This window comes from Apis dorsata, unplaced genomic scaffold, assembly GCF_000469605.1.
Source record: "Apis dorsata unplaced genomic scaffold, Apis dorsata 1.3 scaffold_648, whole genome shotgun sequence".
Lineage (NCBI taxonomy): Eukaryota > Metazoa > Arthropoda > Insecta > Hymenoptera > Apidae > Apis > Apis dorsata.
The window spans coordinates 297,510-316,066 of NW_006263839.1; the positions used below are offsets into that span (position 1 = coordinate 297,510).

General features: G+C 34.4%; 1 protein-coding gene across 11 annotated transcripts in view; it reads left to right on the top strand.

The window, feature by feature from the left end:
- Nucleotides 1-18,557, top strand: part of LOC102677126 (zwei Ig domain protein zig-8-like) — a 261,742-nt gene that overhangs the window by 230,628 nt on the left and 12,557 nt on the right. For all 11 annotated transcript variants that reach the window (XR_004151363.1, XM_031513457.1, XM_031513456.1 and 8 more), the window contains 2 exons: nucleotides 5,830-6,071; nucleotides 8,975-9,194. Coding sequence is in view for 10 of the 11 variants with exons in the window: in XM_031513457.1 (XP_031369317.1) it covers nucleotides 5,830-6,071; nucleotides 8,975-9,194 (462 nt within the window). In the remaining variant the exon portion in view is untranslated. The remainder of the gene's footprint in view (nucleotides 1-5,829; nucleotides 6,072-8,974; nucleotides 9,195-18,557) is intronic.

An 18,557-nucleotide genomic window follows, 5' to 3' on the forward strand; every position in this document is an offset into this window, starting at 1 on the left:
TCGTGTTATCGAGCGGCTGATTTATCATTACAAGCACACAACCATGGGATGAAGATCGACCGTTGTCGATCTTTCCGCCGTTACACGTCGCCGGGGGCAGAGACGAATGTTCGACAACCATCATTGTCGCGGAATTGTGCGTCTCGCGAATTTTCTCACTGTCGTCGAGCGTGATGCACAAGTGTTATCGATAAACAGGCGTGTTTCGATCGCGGATGAATCTCTTTGGAGATGGTTGGAGCATATATTTTTTTATTATAAAGTTATTCGTGAAGGAGATTTTGAGATGGATGTTTTATATTTCTTTTTCTGATTTTTATTCTGATTTTATTCAAGAATTATCTAATATATTCGCACGAATTTTGTGGAGATAAAAAGTATAGAAATATTGGTGTGGGTTTATTTATTAAGCGATATTTGTATTGGATGAAACGAGACAGAGATATGATGAAGATTGACAATTTTATAAATAATTATACTTTTGTTTTTTTATAATTGATCCTCCAAAAGTATTTTATGAATATATTTGATTAATGAGGATCAAAGTAGAAATAAAATAAACAAGAATATTTCGTTTGAATTATTCAAACGATGCATAATTTTTTACCAAAGAATTTTTTACAGAAAGATGCTTGACATAAAATTATAATAGATTTAATGGATTTACGAAATATTTTTGTTCGATCTTCTTATTAGATTCTGTAATTATAATAACATATGTGTATGCATACAACAAATAATTAAGCCAATGAATTAGAATGAAAGATGGAAGGTTCTTGACTAAAAATTCGACGAAAATATAATTCTACGGGTTTAAAAATTCATCAAGAATTCAAATTCATTGTTGTTGAATTTATGTTCCTTGCAATTAATTTATCGTCGCTCTTTAAGCGAGCATCGCTTAAGACTGACTTGATTTATCGAAAATAATTTTATCGATGGAAGAACTTGGGCCGAATGTCGGTCCCGCGAGACTCGCCTCAAGTTTCGCAGAAACAAATTTGTTAAATTGATCTCGTCGAAACGGCGCATTCTATTTAAGTTTCACGATCCCCATCGTCGATTTCGTGTCCCAATCTTGCAACGTATCGCGAGTTTCATTGGATTCAAAGTTTTCGTCGAGCACTTCTGTCATTCTTCAGACGCTATAAACTCGAGTTATCGCGGGGAAAATCGTGGAAAGTTGAAAAATAAAGGCGACGTGTAGAAGGATAATACTCAAATGATAAATTAAATTATATCTGGCCTAAATTTGAAACGATGCAAAGTGACGAGAGAAGAATCTTCATACATACAATCAAAAAATTCTTTTAAATTACGTACCAAGAGTCTCATGCGGATTATTTTTAGAAAATTTATATATTTTTTTCTCTTTATTCATATAACATATCTCCCTGCCATTAAAACACAAATATCGAATAAATAGTTGATGCGATGTTTGTTGCATGAATAGTCACAGCATCTGATAACTCTGTAACTCTGTATGACTACTCGTATACAGTCCAATGAAACACTATAACGGACATTGAATGTGTCACAACTAAGAATATACGGGTACATTGAAGCTTATTCGTCACGCATAACTAACTTATACATATAACTAGCAACAATTTAGAATAAACGTTCTTCCTTTTGAAAAAAATTGATAATATACATAAAAATCATAATCAATCGGATTAAATTACATATCCTTCGACACCATGCAAGTTCGATCTGACCATTTACCATTTTCTATACGATAACAACCAAGATATATACATATTCATATTTCTCAAATGCCTCACTTGTAAATTATCTTCAACTTCCATACTTTATAGATAAAGAATCACGAGAGGTGAACAGTAACAAAAATCGAAAGAAGTTTCGAAGGAAGCTTAAAAATATTTGAAAGAAAACGATCCTCTTTCTTGTTTCATCAACTGTTACCCATCCTCGAAATAAATAATTAATTTCGTCCCTCTAAAAGTAAAACGATTTTTTTTTATCGATCGAACTGGGTCAACTCTCGCTCTCCCACTCGGTACAATTACACATCCAATAACCTGGGCCAAACACCACGGTTCATATAACGGGAGGGAGCATCTCGCGCGCGAGGGTGGTGCGGGATGCCGCGTGAACGCATATTAAAGGGTGAAGCAGTGTGTCGAGAGGGCACACAGGGACCGATACGCGTTTAAGTGGCGGCGAGATCCGTGATTCGGGCTAGAAGCTAGAACGACGTGTAACGCGTGGCGGCGGTCCGCGGGATCCGGTTTATGCATAAAACATGAGCGCGTTACTGGTTGTGTGCCTCGAATCGGAATTATTTACCGTGGTTAGCCGGACTCGCTCGAATTACGACGTAACCGTGTTCGATGGAACAGAGGAGACGCGCGAAGACTAATTACGCGGCTCCCTTCGACATTTATATTTGGAAGTAAGTGAAATCCTTTTCGATTCCTTCGAAAAAACTACGATTCGAATAATATATATTATCTTCGAATGTTGTTCTGACTCATACAGTTTTGAATAAATTAAAAATATATATATATCTTGAAGGCACGATAAAGGGGGATTCTAACATGTTATGAGATTAACATCGATGTTATTGACTCTCGTGCATCGTCCACTTGCGAACACAAAGGAATTCAATTTTCTCTCAAAGCATCCCCGGCCCACCAATCCTAATCGATTTTTCGAAATCCGTATCTACTCGCGAAATACTACGCAAACCGGCAACAAAAAAAACGGATACGAAGTCGATTTATTTTCGTCGAAAAAAAAAAGGGGGCTTTCGACGGACGAACGATCATTAGATCTCGAATTGGACTTAATCTCGTATTTCTGAAACTTCGTTTCCATCCCCCCGACGATGCGGAATAATGCACGCGATGGAGAGAGGGGAAAGCGCCAAGTCAGAAGTCTCGAATGTTTGCGAATCGCGAAAAAAATAGGTCGATTGCTAAGTCTCGACGCCTGGCTGGGGATAGCTGCGTTGATTGTGCCTCCGCTCTTCGAGTGGAGAAAGAAGGAGGGAAGAGAGAAAAAAAAAATATATATCCGCGAGATAGCTCGGGGTGATTACTCGATAAAATCCGGGGTGATCCGATCGAAAAATCGGGGAGAGACGAAAATCACTATCTCTAATTGGTCGACGCACAATCGTGAATAGAAAACTGGTTGAGATTTTGGATTCCGATGATGAACAGGGTTTTTGATAACGCGAATACGCGAAAAATAATAATTTTGCATTATTTTTTTTCTTCTGAATTTCAGATTTTTTTAATCTCCTTAGCGGAATTAAAGAGAAAATTTTTGTATAATAGAAATATACGTGTCGTGAAACGATTAAAAGTTAAAGAGTTTCCAAATATAAATGTTTATTACGTAGAAAAGAAATATGTTAGTTCAAACGTTTCAATTTTTTCACAAAAGGAAATTTAGAAGTAACCAAACTGTTTCATATTCGTTTCATTTATTATCAATCATTAATTCACACGATCCAAAGAAAAATATGGATAAAACTCCTCAAAGGAAACTATCCTTTGAACTAAATATTTAAACAAGAGATATAAAAAACTCCTTTGATTGAAAACGTATCGTGAATTTCTTTCGATCTGATGGAAAAATTTGACCGGTTATTTAAATATTCGCGTACACAGGGGTGTAAAAAGAGGGTGGCCTCGATCCAGGGATCGATACGACCTATAACGATTTTCATATTCTTGCCAAGGCAAGAAGGGATACCACGGCTTCTTCGTCGGTATCCGGAACACGCTTTCAACGGTTCCACCGGAATTCCCGATCAGTTTTCCTTCCCTCTGGGTCGTGGCAAAATTTCCACGACGGAAGCAAAGAGAAAAGATCGGGTGGGGAATGGCGGGCGAACGTTTGAAGAGGAATCAATGGGCGGGGAGAAAGAAATGGATGATCTTTGCCGAGTTTTTCTATTGGAAGGATCTGCTTGTGATGGTGTAACGAGGTTTAGGTTTGATCTGACCGATGTTTAATTAGATGATTAATATTTGTTTTGGAAGTGTTTTTCTTGTAGTTTGTTGTAATAATAGGTAAATGTTGAAGTTACTTGATGCTGATGTATTTTTATTTTTTTTTTAGAATGGTATTAAATTATGTTTAGAATTAGGATTATTAAGAATCTCAATCAATAATTATTAATTTCGTTTTGCAATTACAATCTTTATTTAAATGTAACTTACAAAAAGAATATATAAGTTATAACTTCTTGAAGAACATTTCCTTAAAATTTCTTTGTTTCTTTAACGTATTTATTCTATACTTTGTACCAGATAATAAATACTTCGAAAGTCTTTGAATTTTTGTACGCAATCTATAAACAGTTTGAGAAGGGGATTAAAATATATTTCAATATATCATTGTTAAACAAACACTTAATTAATAACAAATTCATAAATAGTTTCAAAGATTTCGTTTCAGAATAACAATTTTTAAAAATTGTGAAAATATATGGAAGCACAGTTTATTGCTGAGATAATTTCAATCAAAATCTTTTCCTTTGAAAAAAATTTTCATTTCGACTTTATTCGAACTTTATTTTCGTGTACAACTTTACATTCTCTCTTCGTTATAAAAATTTGCATAACTTTTACCTCAAACTTCGACCTCGAGGCCTGATAAAAACCCTGATAAAACAAATTGAACGCGGTTAAAATTTTCAGTGGCACGAGAGCGAAAGGTTTAAACGACGAAAGATAAAACGAACAAATAAGTGAAAATTTTCCAAGTGTACAATCCAACAACGTTCAAATTTATATTTAAGTGACGCATCGTACACGTCGTTCTGAGGATACGAGCAGACAAATATCTAAGCAATATACGTACTTATTGTTTTCCGATGCGCTGCACGCGATCGAAGAAATATCGCATCCTTCCAATAGCCTGACATCAAACTCTCGTGCTTACCTGTTTCGCGTATCTCTTGGCCCGTTCAGCAACGATAAATTGGACGATCTAACCTTAGACCCAGAACTGTTTCCATCTATGTGTGCACGTAATGGTAAAATATATGGATCAAGATATAAAGGTGATGTAGAAATTATTTATAAAAAATGAGCATGATCTAAAGTGAGTATATATATGCTTGTAAATCGACTTGATAAATGATTATATCGAATCAAATCGTTAGATCAGTGAACGAAAGATTGATTTTATTGATTTCAGAGAATTTTAACACTTTTATATAAAGAGAAACGTATGTGTATGCTTTCTTGAACTCTCAATTATTTCTCAAAATGTTTGTTTCCTTATTTTTAATCGAGAATTCTCGTTGTAATAATTAAAAATAATAATATGAAAGACGAATCCTACATTTTTCTGCCTATATCGGTCGAAATTCTTTCACGAGATGCATAATTACTCGCAAGCTACGATGTGTATATTCATTCAATGATTACAGACGTACAGGAATACGTATGTACCAATATGTACCGTCAGTTGTCAATTGTCTGTCCAATACTTGTAAACATCGGGAAACGGAGATCTCTAGAGACTGGAGAATATCGCGACAAGATATCCGATCAACGGCTGCATGCAACATATCCAATAAATCGTGCAACGTTTTCGAATAAATAACAAAAAAAAAGTCGAACGTTGATATCGAGTTGATAAAAAATTCGTAATGAAAGAAAAAAGAAAAGTTTTTAAAATTTGAAGAGAGAAACTAATAGAAAGTGTGTTAGAAAGCGTGATACGTCTAATTTATTCGACAATGGATAGATTAATTTTCAAACAAGTTTAAAAGAATCTAATATTATTGTAGAAAGGTATTTATTACTATATGTATTAACTTTTCACGATCTTTAATTGTTACAGATCTATCAATAATAACAGATTCAATATCAACGAAATCGACGACGGCGGCAAAGCGATCGGTACCGACGGATGCGCCGATGTTGAACTACATTTTCGATGCGCACAGCACGCTGAACAAACATCAACACCATCACGATCACAGGTGGGGCCCCCATTTCGAGGGAGAAAGCAAGAATATGACGGTACAGGCTGGCGGTAGCGCCCTGCTTGACTGCAGGATATCCTTGCTACAAGATAAAACCGTGAGTCTCTTCCTTCCTTAAGTTTTTTTTCTCCTATTGACAATTCTTTAAAAGATTCTGATTATCGAATGCATATTTTCGTTTTGTACATTGATAAAAATAATTGTAAAAATATGATCAGTAATGTAATGATCAAGTAGAAACGTAGTGTATATAAAGAAGAATTGGTACAAAATTTCTTGTCATTTTTGGATAACAATATTCTTGAGGTTTTGTTTTTGTTGTTCTTCTAGATGGATACATTAAAATAACGTTTTTAAAAACTTTCTTGCTCAACTAACACTCAATTCCTCGATTCGCTTCTTAATTGATACTAAACTTCTTTATAAATTTTCCACAAATACTCATTCTTACGTATCATTCAACGAAAATATGCAAAACACGTCAAAATATATGTAAATTTATGCAAAGTGTATGCAAAAGTATGGAAAACATTTGTATAATATGCAAAAGTGGGGGGAGGGGGAAAGATGTTGTATATTTTCACGTGTTTCTGTATACTTTTACACCCTCGCATATATCTCCATTGTTTTACATACCTTTTCCATATATTCTCCATCGTTTTGCATATCTTAACAGTTTAACAGTCAAGGTCTCGTATTTCGCCAGCTTACTCCCCCTCCCCCGTCGGGAAATTAGAAAGGCTATAATTCACAATTAATCTTGTAAACCGTGGCAACGGTGGTTTCAGACGAAGATGGGTGGCCACGATTTATTCTAATTAATTTCTTTGCGCCCGCCACCGGTCTTAGATCTCGGGTGTGACGCCACTTCCGGAAACTAGACACGTCTACCGCAGTTGGAACAATCGCGCCGTTCGAATTAATTTAATATCCGGCCTCGTTATGCGCGTGCCGGTGTGGTTGAACAGGAATTATCGCTGCCGGCTAGATTTCGCGTGAATTTCCCTCGTAATCGTTGACATCCACGTCGCGTGAATTTGATCGTTTCCCATTTCGATTATCAATTCGTGCGACAAATATATATATTGGCAGATATCGTCCTCTGTATTCTTCTCTTTTATTTTCATCAAAAAAATGATTAATAATTAAAATTTCAGCCAAGAAACGTTTTCTGATTTCACTTCGAATTGGAATCGTATTGAAAAGTTTTGCCAAATATTATCGATTTATAAAAGTAATTATCGTATAATTTTAAATTGACAATGAAATAAATTTTAATAATAATCGATGAAATTTTATTCTTATGACAAAATTCCTCAAATCTATATTTTTCATCAATCGATCAAGCACATGATGTAACCACTAGGAGGAAAAAATTAGTTTACAAGGAAGCAACTGAGATAAATTCGACATTTATGTTTGTTGGATGATATTCAACGACATCTATCTTTTCAGAATTTACCAACTTCATTTTGAAATAGGGAAACGATGTCTACCAACTCTGCAGAAACTCGTAGGACAATAGTTATATCCTAAAAGCATCGCACTTGGCTGAACCACGGTCGAGCTCGCCTCAGAGTAATATTAGGCTATTAATGTCGTTGCTGTTGTTAATATTGCTAACAACAGTGTCGGCTAACGCGATTATCCATGCATGATTATCTTGAAAATGCACACAACTCGACTTAAGACCATATTTATTAGTATATGTTATTTGAATTTGCCGCCAAACATTCTTGGCTCCGTGCACCAGTGCGTGATCGAGCATCAAATCGATTGAGATATTTTTAAAGAAAAAGTTTAAAATTAACTTAGGTTAGATATTAATTATTTATATCACAAAAAAAATCTCTAGAAAAATAAATACTAAAAGATAATTTTGAAAATTTTGACTTGAAAAGCAAAAAACAAACGTTTTACAAATAATAAAACAATATATTGTATTGAAAAAATATGTATGCCTCGTAGGGAACAAGATTTAAGGATTGAAACACAAAAAAAAATAAATCAATAGCAGACAATGTCGATCGGAATTTTCTACAAAATGTTTCATGTTCTAGTTATAAAGGTAGCCAAAAGCAATCGATCACGATCGGTAGCGATCACACGCGCCATTGATAGCTGTCCATAGGCGGCAATCTCTGTTGAGCGGATAATAACGGGCTTGATATCCATGTCGAAGATATGTACGATATCGCGCACATTTAATGGGGAATACCGGGAAATACTATCCAATTCCAGTTATGTGAATAATCTGTGGATTTCGGATCCTTGTTTATCAGAGTACTATCTTATGCACGATTTACTCATAGCACGTTTCCCTTCAATTTTCTATGCTTTAACATCTTATGATCTCGTTCAGTTTTATGTTACACAATAATATTCAAAAGTTGAGATTCGTTTGATGATAATGAAGGGGATATTTATATTATATTATATTAGGAATATTATATTAGGAAATGTGTCGATGATTGTTGCAAATTAATTGATTGATTGTTTTTCTACGTTGAATTTATTGAGCCAAACTTTAAATTAATATACATTCTTTCCAATAAAAATATAAGTGTCAAAATTTCTATCAAAAAATTTAATCGTTTCATTTGCAAATATTTGAAAATATCATTTTGAAACTATTAAAAAATTTGTAAATTAAAGGATTTTGATGAATATTTTTAAAAGTAAACGAATATATAAACATTTATTTGAAATAATTTGTCATTTGTACAAGACACTTTCGAGAAAATAGAAATTAACGAGACATCTAGCGGCAAATCGCCGAAACTTAGTTATTAGAAGTTAGAATTAGAAAGATTTGTCAAGTGTCTGGAACAGAGGATCCGAAAATCGTGGTAATTGTCACCCATTTATCGAGATTACGCAAATGTCGTGCAAAATTAATATCATCCAATATTCCTTCTAAAACGTAACAAACTCTGTCCCCAAAATTTAATCCAAAATTAAACTAAATAAAACTAACATGAAAATAATTTGTGTCGGCAGGTGTCTTGGGTACGCAGGCAAGACAATGGGGAAAAGGTAAATTTGCTGACAGTGGGTCAGCAGACGTACATAGGAGACCCAAGGTACACGGTGAAGTTCCAATACCCGGATAACTGGCGTCTACAAATCCAACCGGTGAACAGTAGCGACGAGGGCCAGTACGAGTGCCAAGTCAGCACTCATCCGCCCAAGTATATTCACGTGAATCTTCACATCAACGGTAAGTACCGCAATAATTCACTTTTACGGCTATCGTAAAGTTAAACCCGCATCGTCAAATACGTCTGAAACGTCTGAAAATTATCATGGAACGTATGTTATCTTTAACAGTTCCTCCTACTTCTATCATTGCGTTTCTGTTTCGTTCGATGGTAAAGTTAATAGTCAATTTAAACCATGATAAATATATTTCAATCGTTTCAGATGATTAGACACTCACGAAATATTAAATTTCACTACGATATTGGAAACTTTAAAAAAAATATATTTTGTATATCTTTAAAAATTTATCAGTTTTACTAGTTACGCTATCTTTCTTTTCTATATAACACATCGATACAACTATTTTTGATTAAGAAAAGTAAAAAAGATCAAATTGTATATAATTAAGTGTACATCAATGATACACTATTTTCATTTTCATATATCCCATATACCATAAAAGAATCAGTGATGCAAAAATGAGTTTATTGACAAAACTTATCCGCAGTTTTCCGAATGTTCCACATTCATTTATCCCTCTATATCCAGTAATATTTGTCTGTATCGTTTATTCCGTCAACTTCGTTAACTTTGTTTGTCAATCTGTTCACGCAGTCGTTTCGACGCGGTTTGATACATTTCCACACACATTAACGCGCTCATTGTATACGATTTATTCCGAAAGCATCCTCAAACTATATACGTTTCAAAAAAAAGAAAAAAAAGAACACGTTTTATCGAACTTTCTGTTTTCCTTCTTTTTTTTTTAATGCTAGACTAACTATCTGTGTTCCGTATTTCATTTCTATTTCTGCGCCTTTGTATTAAAATCATTTATAAAAAAGAAAACTTTAAATGGGAAAAGTTTTTCCAATTTACTCATTGAAAAGTTATGAAAAGAACTTTATATTATATATTATGTATTTTATATGCGTAAAAATTATTCTTCGTAGGTTATAATTTTAATTAACATACAATAACGATTTAACGCGACACTAGCGCCACGTGATTATTAACTATTAATATTTTAAGATTCGTTACTTTTAATAATTATTCGTTACTTTTTTACTTCTTGAATATTAAAATTATTATATTTTTCTATAATCATGATATATTAATTCTTAAACTTGAAAATTATGTCTTGAAACATGATAAGATAGATAAATATGGACAAATAATACGAGAAACGCCAAAACTTGTAAAAATTGTAATTAATATCGCTATTGAAATTCTCGTGTGGTATGTTTGTGATTGATGTAATATAGTTCAAATAGGCGCAATCATAATAGTTCACAAAAAATAAAGACAGTAAACACGATGTGGAAGGAAAAGGATTCGTTTCGAGAAATGGATTTATTTGAATTGGGGGACGAGGAAATGGAAGTAGTGGGACAAAAGATCGAAATGAGACGAGTTAAGTAGTCGCAAGGGAATGCCAAAGGAATTGGCTTGGTTCTTGGCGCGAATCGAGTTTAGAAAAGAGGTCATTGAGTAAGTGATATGCTTTAAGTGTAGAGAGAACAAGAATTGCTATAATTAGTTTTCTTCGATTCTTATATTATTAATTTAATATAAGCATAAAGTATAATAAATTTTTGAAACATTATAGATATATTATAAGTTAAGATTATAATATACGAAATTAAATAATGATTGTAGCAGTAATTTTTATTAAAATTATACCATCATTGATCTTTTAAAGAACTAAATAATTAAACACATTAAAGATCGTTTTTATTTAGAATATTTTTCGAAATGAAACGTTCAAAAACGTAATGAAAGATTTCTGGAAAGTAAGCTGGTAATAATAAGAACGATTTTAAAATTACGTGTATTCATTTTAATTGAAAAAATAATACGACATCCATCTTGGAAACGTTAAATTGCTCCGGCATTATGTTCCATCCTTTGGGAACAGAAACAGGTGATTTAAATAATTAAAGTTACCGGTACCATTTCAAAGGCAGTTTTAGGGAAATTCAATTTTACTGTTGCTACTACCAGAGGAATTCCAAACTCGAGAAGTTTGTTCGTTCGAGAAACGTTCGCGCGAACATTCTTGGTTAGACGTCTATTCACCGGATTTTAAATCAAACTAATCATCTTATTCCTTCGAATCGAATTAATCGATGCGTCTTTGGAATGATATTGATCGATCGAACTACAAATAAATTCTTAAATAATAATACAGAAACAGAAAAGAGAAGAAAAATTCACGTCGATGAAACTTTGCCCAAAAGATTGGATTAACTCTGTTAAGAATTTTTTATCTCCTTCTTTCAAACAATGGTGTAATAGCAGTCTCCAAGTGGGCCGAAAGTACGTGTCGGTAAAGAAAACCCATCCCCGTGAGTGCCACAAGCCATGGTCTCGATGTAAATTAAATGGGAGACGCGAAGTAACCTCTCTCTCTTTCTCGAAGTTAAGATTTTCCCTCAATGACGTCGGGAGAATCGTTTAAATCGGACAACCGGAGGGATAAAAGGTGAAAGCAGAGGGAAACAAAGAGGAGAGCTGGAAAGAAGTATTCAAGTATTCAGCGTGAGATCGGGGAAATTGGCTACGTTCCTGCTACTTTCGTGAACTACGGTGTCACGAAGCTTGCATTGGGAAAATCCGTCGTTGGGTGAATGCCGAAAGAAATAAAACCGCCACGATGGAAAAGGGAAAGAACGGAAAGAAGGAGAAGTTGATTTCGAGCTGATTCGAGCTGCCGTAATGTGATATATATTTTGGCCACGAAAATATTCGAACATATTCTACGGATTTAATAATCGAAATTTATAACGAAGATGATAAACAAATAACACGAATAGTTTTAAAAAAATACGAAAAGTATCTATTATAGAATAACTATATATATTTTATTCAAAATAAAACGTAAAGTTAAGCCTTACTTATCAATTTGCAATCGAAGTTTATAAGAGAAAACGAAAGAAAGAATCTTCAATTGATTTGCTCAGTTTATCTAATTTACGTAATAAATAAACCTTAACTATTTTTATATACCAACTTTTGTTTCGATCCTCCAAAGGTGAATATATACGTATTATACCCTTTAATTCTTAAGATTCATTAATAATTCGTAAAAAATTCGCCAACAGATTGCATGCAGAAATATAGGAAGAACAATCAAAAAGAAAAGATATTTTTACTTCTATAAAAAAAAAAGAAAACTCGTCGCAAGAGCTTGGCAAAAATTACACGAAGCCATTATTGTGTACATCGTGCACAGTTCATCTCCGGCGTGGAGTAGAAAAGCAACGCGTTGTAATCATCTGGATAGAAGAGCTCGGCGCCATGCATCGAGACCGGATGCTTACGAATATTAACAGTGGCTATGGTCGATGGTGGCTTGAATGGCGAAAATATTTTCCTCTGCGCGACCACCAGGGGTCCACCATCACAGGATTTTTCACAAAGAACAGGTTTCTTTTTTTTTTTTCGTGATGGCAGATCACGAACGCGGCGTATTCAGCCACGGCGGAAGGCAACGTTCGTCGAATGGTCAGCCAAAGAGTAAAAAAAGGCCGAGCAGACGATGCAGGACGAAATGACGATTTCGATGCACATCAAAGGGAACAGGAAAGAGGGGGGAACTCGTCTTGGACGTTGCACGATTTCATCGTCACAGGCTCTAGCCTGTAAATCATCAAACCGTGAGAGGAAAAATGTTGCTGAGGAACGATACGGCATGTTTCTAAAACGATTCGAAGGGAATTGTTTAAAAATCGATGGAGGAAAGATGCTCGTGAAGATAATTGGACGTCTCATCGATCATTAATCACAAATATCAGTTGATGTAAGCAATTAATGCCAGATTTAATTTTGATCTACAATTATTCTTTATTCTTCTTTATAGACACTAAACTCGTATTCCTTCGAAATTCTGTTTCTTTTCTGCTAGATTTTACATATTAATGAATGAATATTCAAAACGTTCGTCTCTCTTTTAAACCTGTTAATGAAGATCCTGTTTTTTAAAATTTACGTGTAAAATTTCATTCATTTTATTAGTAAACTCATTATAATAGAAAATGTATTAACTCGTGACTTGTAAAGTCTGACTAATAACATCAATTAAGTCGTGCAACAAGAATTTAGGGAGTGTCGAAGAAAAAAAAAGAAAGAAAGAAAAGTGTATCGATTTCTAACTTAACCTCCAAAACAAAGCAACCCAATAAGGGAAAGGATCCGAAGAACGTCAAAGAAGCAGAAAGACAAAGAAAAGTTGATCAATCCTGTATCAAATCCTAAAGTACCCCAAGGCAAGAAGGATTCAAAGAGAGATAAAGGCAAAAGTTGTAAAATCAAAGGAAAGAAAAAGAAATAAAGAAAAAAAAAGAGAGAAAGAGTATCGATTATCTCACAATCAGATCCCTCCAATATTACAATCACTTCAAACGCCTCCTGCTAAACACCCTATCCCACTTTTAAGAATAGTCTTTCTTGCTTCGCATTGGCCGGCTTATAAAATGTCGGTAAGCTGGAATAAACCGGGCTGGAAGATAAAACACTGGAAGGTGATAACAGGCCACGAAATAAAAGGAAGGGCGAGCAATGGAATAAGCCGGATGGAAAGAGAGAGGAAGAAAGAAAAAAAAAAGTCGAGGGAAGTCGAGAAACGAGAGACAGGATCTGAGCATTCCGTTTCTGATCGGATAAATTGGGTTCGTTGGTCGAATTTTTGCGGCTCAGCAGGATAATTGAGGCCGAAGTGGCATAGTCCGATGGAATGGACGTTCGAAAGGGAAGATTCCCCTCCCCCTCCCTCCCGTGCAAGCGGAACAACTTCATTTCGAGTAGAGAGAGACAGAGGGATGGGATCGAGATACGTCGACTCGTTTTCCTGGAACAAAAGGAAGTGGGAGGAGGTAGAAAGTGGTACTTAAAAGTAGACAGGAAAATGGACAGTGAGCTCGGAAAATGTAAAACTGCGGAAGGAAGTTCATAAATGAAAAGGAAACAGGGGAAATAAGAAGCTCGGGTGGCAATAAAGGTGGAGAAAGGAGGCCAGCAGCCGAAAACTAGGTTTCTTTCTCTTCCCCTTGTTGACGTAATTTTTTTTTTTCTTTTTAGAACGAGAATAGAGACGTGAGACGAGGTATAAAGAGGAAGAGGAAGGTGAAAGTTGTTTTTTTCGAAAGAGGGAATAATTTGTGAGGGAGTAACGTGTAATAATCGCGTTTAGATAGATAGATTCTCGTCGCTTTTGACGAGAGCTCGAACCCCACCCCTTCTGATATGGAAGAGGCGGGATCAGTCTTTGTGCTAACAAGATGTTCCACTTAACGTAGGTAATAACCGTGCTTTGTTGACGATCCGCAAACACGTCCAGCCAGTTTGACAAAGCCACCGTGTCCTCCCGAGTTTTGACTTTGATATCCTCCAATCTAATTTCATTTTTTTAATTGGAATCATTCGAAATTTAGGATTTCAATCATGGCTTGTTGGATTAGAATCGAAATTAATGTTATCTATGTGAATAGTGGTTTCATTTATATTTAAAATATTTTTTAAGATCGATCCTCGTTTCCAAATTTTAATCCTCACTTTTGATCGAGTTAGATGGATTTCATTTATATATTTATAATTTGAAATGATTTATATTTTAAGAGTTTTATTAGAAATTTAAGATTATTGATGTCGATAATAATTTTATCATTTATATCCAAAAGTTTTTTGAGGTTATGAAATTCTAACCTCATTTTTGAGTTAAGTAAACGAATAGATTTTATCGATACAATACAGGAGACAGATTTAAATACAAATTAGTTAAATGGAACAATATTTGAATGATATATGAAATGAATATATCATTTTGTTTCGAATTTATTCTCGTTTTTGTTTCAAATATAATATATCCGATCCTCCAATTGAAAACCTATATTATATATTATAGATAATGAAATGATATGAAAAGCATAAATCGATTCTGTTTTCGAGATATTCGATTCGATTTAGATTCAATATCTGTTTAATTATCGATTGTATATTACGATGACATCGCGTTTGCACATGATACATAAAATGGCTGCTCCGTGACACTATTCTCGTACGAGATTTACCTTTATCGACGGTCATTGAATATCGATTATTATTAACCTGTTATTCTCATAAATTTTTATATTTATTATTATTATTTATTATTTTTATATTTATATTAAATTATATATTCTATTTAAGAAAACGTGTTTTCAATGTTTTTTTTATAAAATATGTAACATCTGTCCAGTAAGTAAAAAAAAAAATAAGAAACTTAGTTCATGCTTAAAATGTCACCGATATTAAAAGACATAATTTCCCGGAAAAGTGATAAGATTTGAAATTTTCTCGCCCTCGTAAATTCGTGACTAATCGTAAGACGAGAAAACTACTTTATTAAAACTCGTAGATTTGTTCGAAAACCGTGAGAATCGAAAGTAAAATTATAATAATTGACGATTCGATTATTATATATCATAACACCCTATTCAACGATGGCATAAATCAAATTTAAATAATCAAATCACCCTCCTATCAAAATTAATCTAAATATAGAAAAATTAACAAAAGGATGGAGAATATGAGAATAAAGTAGTCAATATCTTTAAAAAAAAAGAAAAAATTCATCCCATTAATAAAACATTAGTTGTGAATTTCAATAGACGGGATAAACATTCGTTATTCAAAGGGGCAAGATCTTCTCCTCCGTCATGTTCCAATTCCCACCGACTTCTCGACACTGGATTACATTTTAATCTTATACTTTTATCCGGGATAAGCCCGCGTAAATTCTTCGTTATCGCGGAAACGAAACCGTGGCGGATTCAACCAGAGAGATTCAACCCGCCTAATACCCGTGCTAAACTTTAAACCGTTGCCAACCATGTTTCCAAAACATGATTCGTCAAGATCGTTTCGTGATCCCTAATTTTGACATTCGTCACTTCTCGTGACACGACCCAATTCTTGCTCCTGAACTTTCCCATGGCTAATAGGTAATAGCCGGCCAGAACATCGTACAAGATCCCGCAAAACTTATCGAACGTCGCATAATTATAGATTAATTCGGCCGTCACGCAAACGTTCTACTATCAGTCCGCACGAACTTCGTGGAATCGATAACGCGACCGATAAACTAGCGCGTTTATTAGATTTATAGAGAGGAATAGAAGATTGATTAAAAATAAACGATATATATATATATATATATTATTCTCTCAAAAATATAAAATAAAACGGCGTACTCTAATATCTCTCGAAAAATAATCCCTGAATCCGAAAAAATAGTCACGTTCGTGTTATAAACCGAGCAAGCACGCCTGTTAAGAACAAATGTCGACGAGGTAATGTATCATGGGTAAAGAAAAACGGAATAGTTGGTATGTGGTCGCCAAGCATTGTTTTCCTACGTGTGTGCGGGACGAATTTAAATCTGTAATCGTGGCACGAACTTGCTTGTGCAAACGTGGCCACCCGTTAAACAAATGGACATTTTCATAAACGGTTGTAAATTAGTTGGACACGAAAACGGATATTCTATCAGCTTCTCTCCATAAGCTTCGAATCAGAACTTGCAAAGAACTTGTAAAATGAAAAATCTCTCTGGTATTAATCGTATTACGATTATTCTCGATTTAAATAAATTAATCATTCGCGTGACGGATCAAAATTTCGAATAAAAGTTTTCCTATTCTTTTGTCGTAGTGAGTTAATCATACATGATCCTACAAAATCCTTTCAAAATAAAAAAAAAAATTCGGGATCGCAGTTAAGTAAAATATATACGGAAAATAAATACAACGACAGATTAAACTGTCACGTACGATTTTACACCCCTCTCTGTCGACCCACGGATCTCACAACCCCATGCGTCACAAATCACGGGGTATTCGCGCAACGAAAAATCCACGGCAGAAACGAGAGAAGGAAGATCTTGCTCGCGGGGCAAGAATTACGAGGAAGGGGAGAGGAGGGTCGACGGATCGAGGACAAAATCGATAAGCGTCGTGCGACCATGAATCAACGCCCGATGTGTTTAGACCGCCTGCGGGATTTGGCAAAGGATCCCGCAGGATAATCTCGGCGAAACTCACGAGGGTGTACAACACGTGCGGAAAGAAAAGGATAAGAAGAACGGACACTGACACTAGTCTAACGTGTGTAAAATTTAATAAGATACACGGAAAGGGATGAAACAATATGTGCAAAATGAAAAATTAAATTTAAAGAGAAAAAAGGAGGAAAGATAGATATAGTGTGGTAAAAAAAAATTGGCCCTTTTCTTTTAATAAGTAAAAGTTTAATATCCTGAAAATTCTGTTTTTAACGAAAATTTGTACGTGTATAATAATTTTAGCATCTTTTCGTTATTTGCAATCTTATTCTTTCATAACAAAACGATGGAATATTCTAAAACATTTTTGTAATTTAAAATATCGGTCGCTATTTCAGAATATTTTAAATAATATTAAAATGTTTCACTTGTTCACAGATTCATCGTGTTCATTAAAAAAACAAAAAAAAGCAGAGAATTATTCAAATATTTTCGTAAACAGTACGATAAATTGGAAAAATATATTTAAAAAATTAAAATATTATTCAATCTTTTCACCTTAGAAATTTCTTCAACGTTTCAGCCTTCAGTGATTCATTGATTCTTTGACCTAACCTGAAACAATATTTCATCCCCAATTTTAAGACCCAACGAATATATTTTCCCCTTCCACCCTCTTTCCAAGATCAACTACGAGATTGGGCTTGACGACCAAGTATAAAAAACGTGGGAAAATTTGCAAGCACTAGAGAAGACAGGTGAAAAAAAAGAGGTTGGAGAAAGATCTATCAAATATATCGTTTGAATTTATCTCTTTCATCTTATTCATTGGATACATAAACCGAATAAGTACCAGAAATTAATCATTTTGATTGTTCACGAGTTTTTCAAACGAAAGATTTTGTTGTTGAAGAGCTCGAAATTATCGTACTTATTTCATATTCTATGTTCGTTTCTACCTTGTCTGGTCGTTGCTACCTCATTCTACTTTTAGAGCTTTACTCAGACAAGTGGAATAAGAATATTGGAATAAGATCTCGAAAATCACATCACTTGTACATTTCTCTCCTTTGTATATCTTGAACGTTGAGTAATAACAGGGATAAAGATATATTGCGAAAAATGTGTAATAGAATAACGCGTTATCAAATATTAATATAACGAGGAGAAGAAGAAGAAGGAACGAAGGATGTTTGGATTAAAAAGGAATAAAAAACTTCCAATATTTTTCCATTAACGAGACTTATTGTTTCGCGAAAAACGTGCTGGCTGACAACATACATGAACGCGCGCACTCCGCTCCTCCTGATTCCGCGTGGAGCCAGCCAGATAAAAACACAGGGA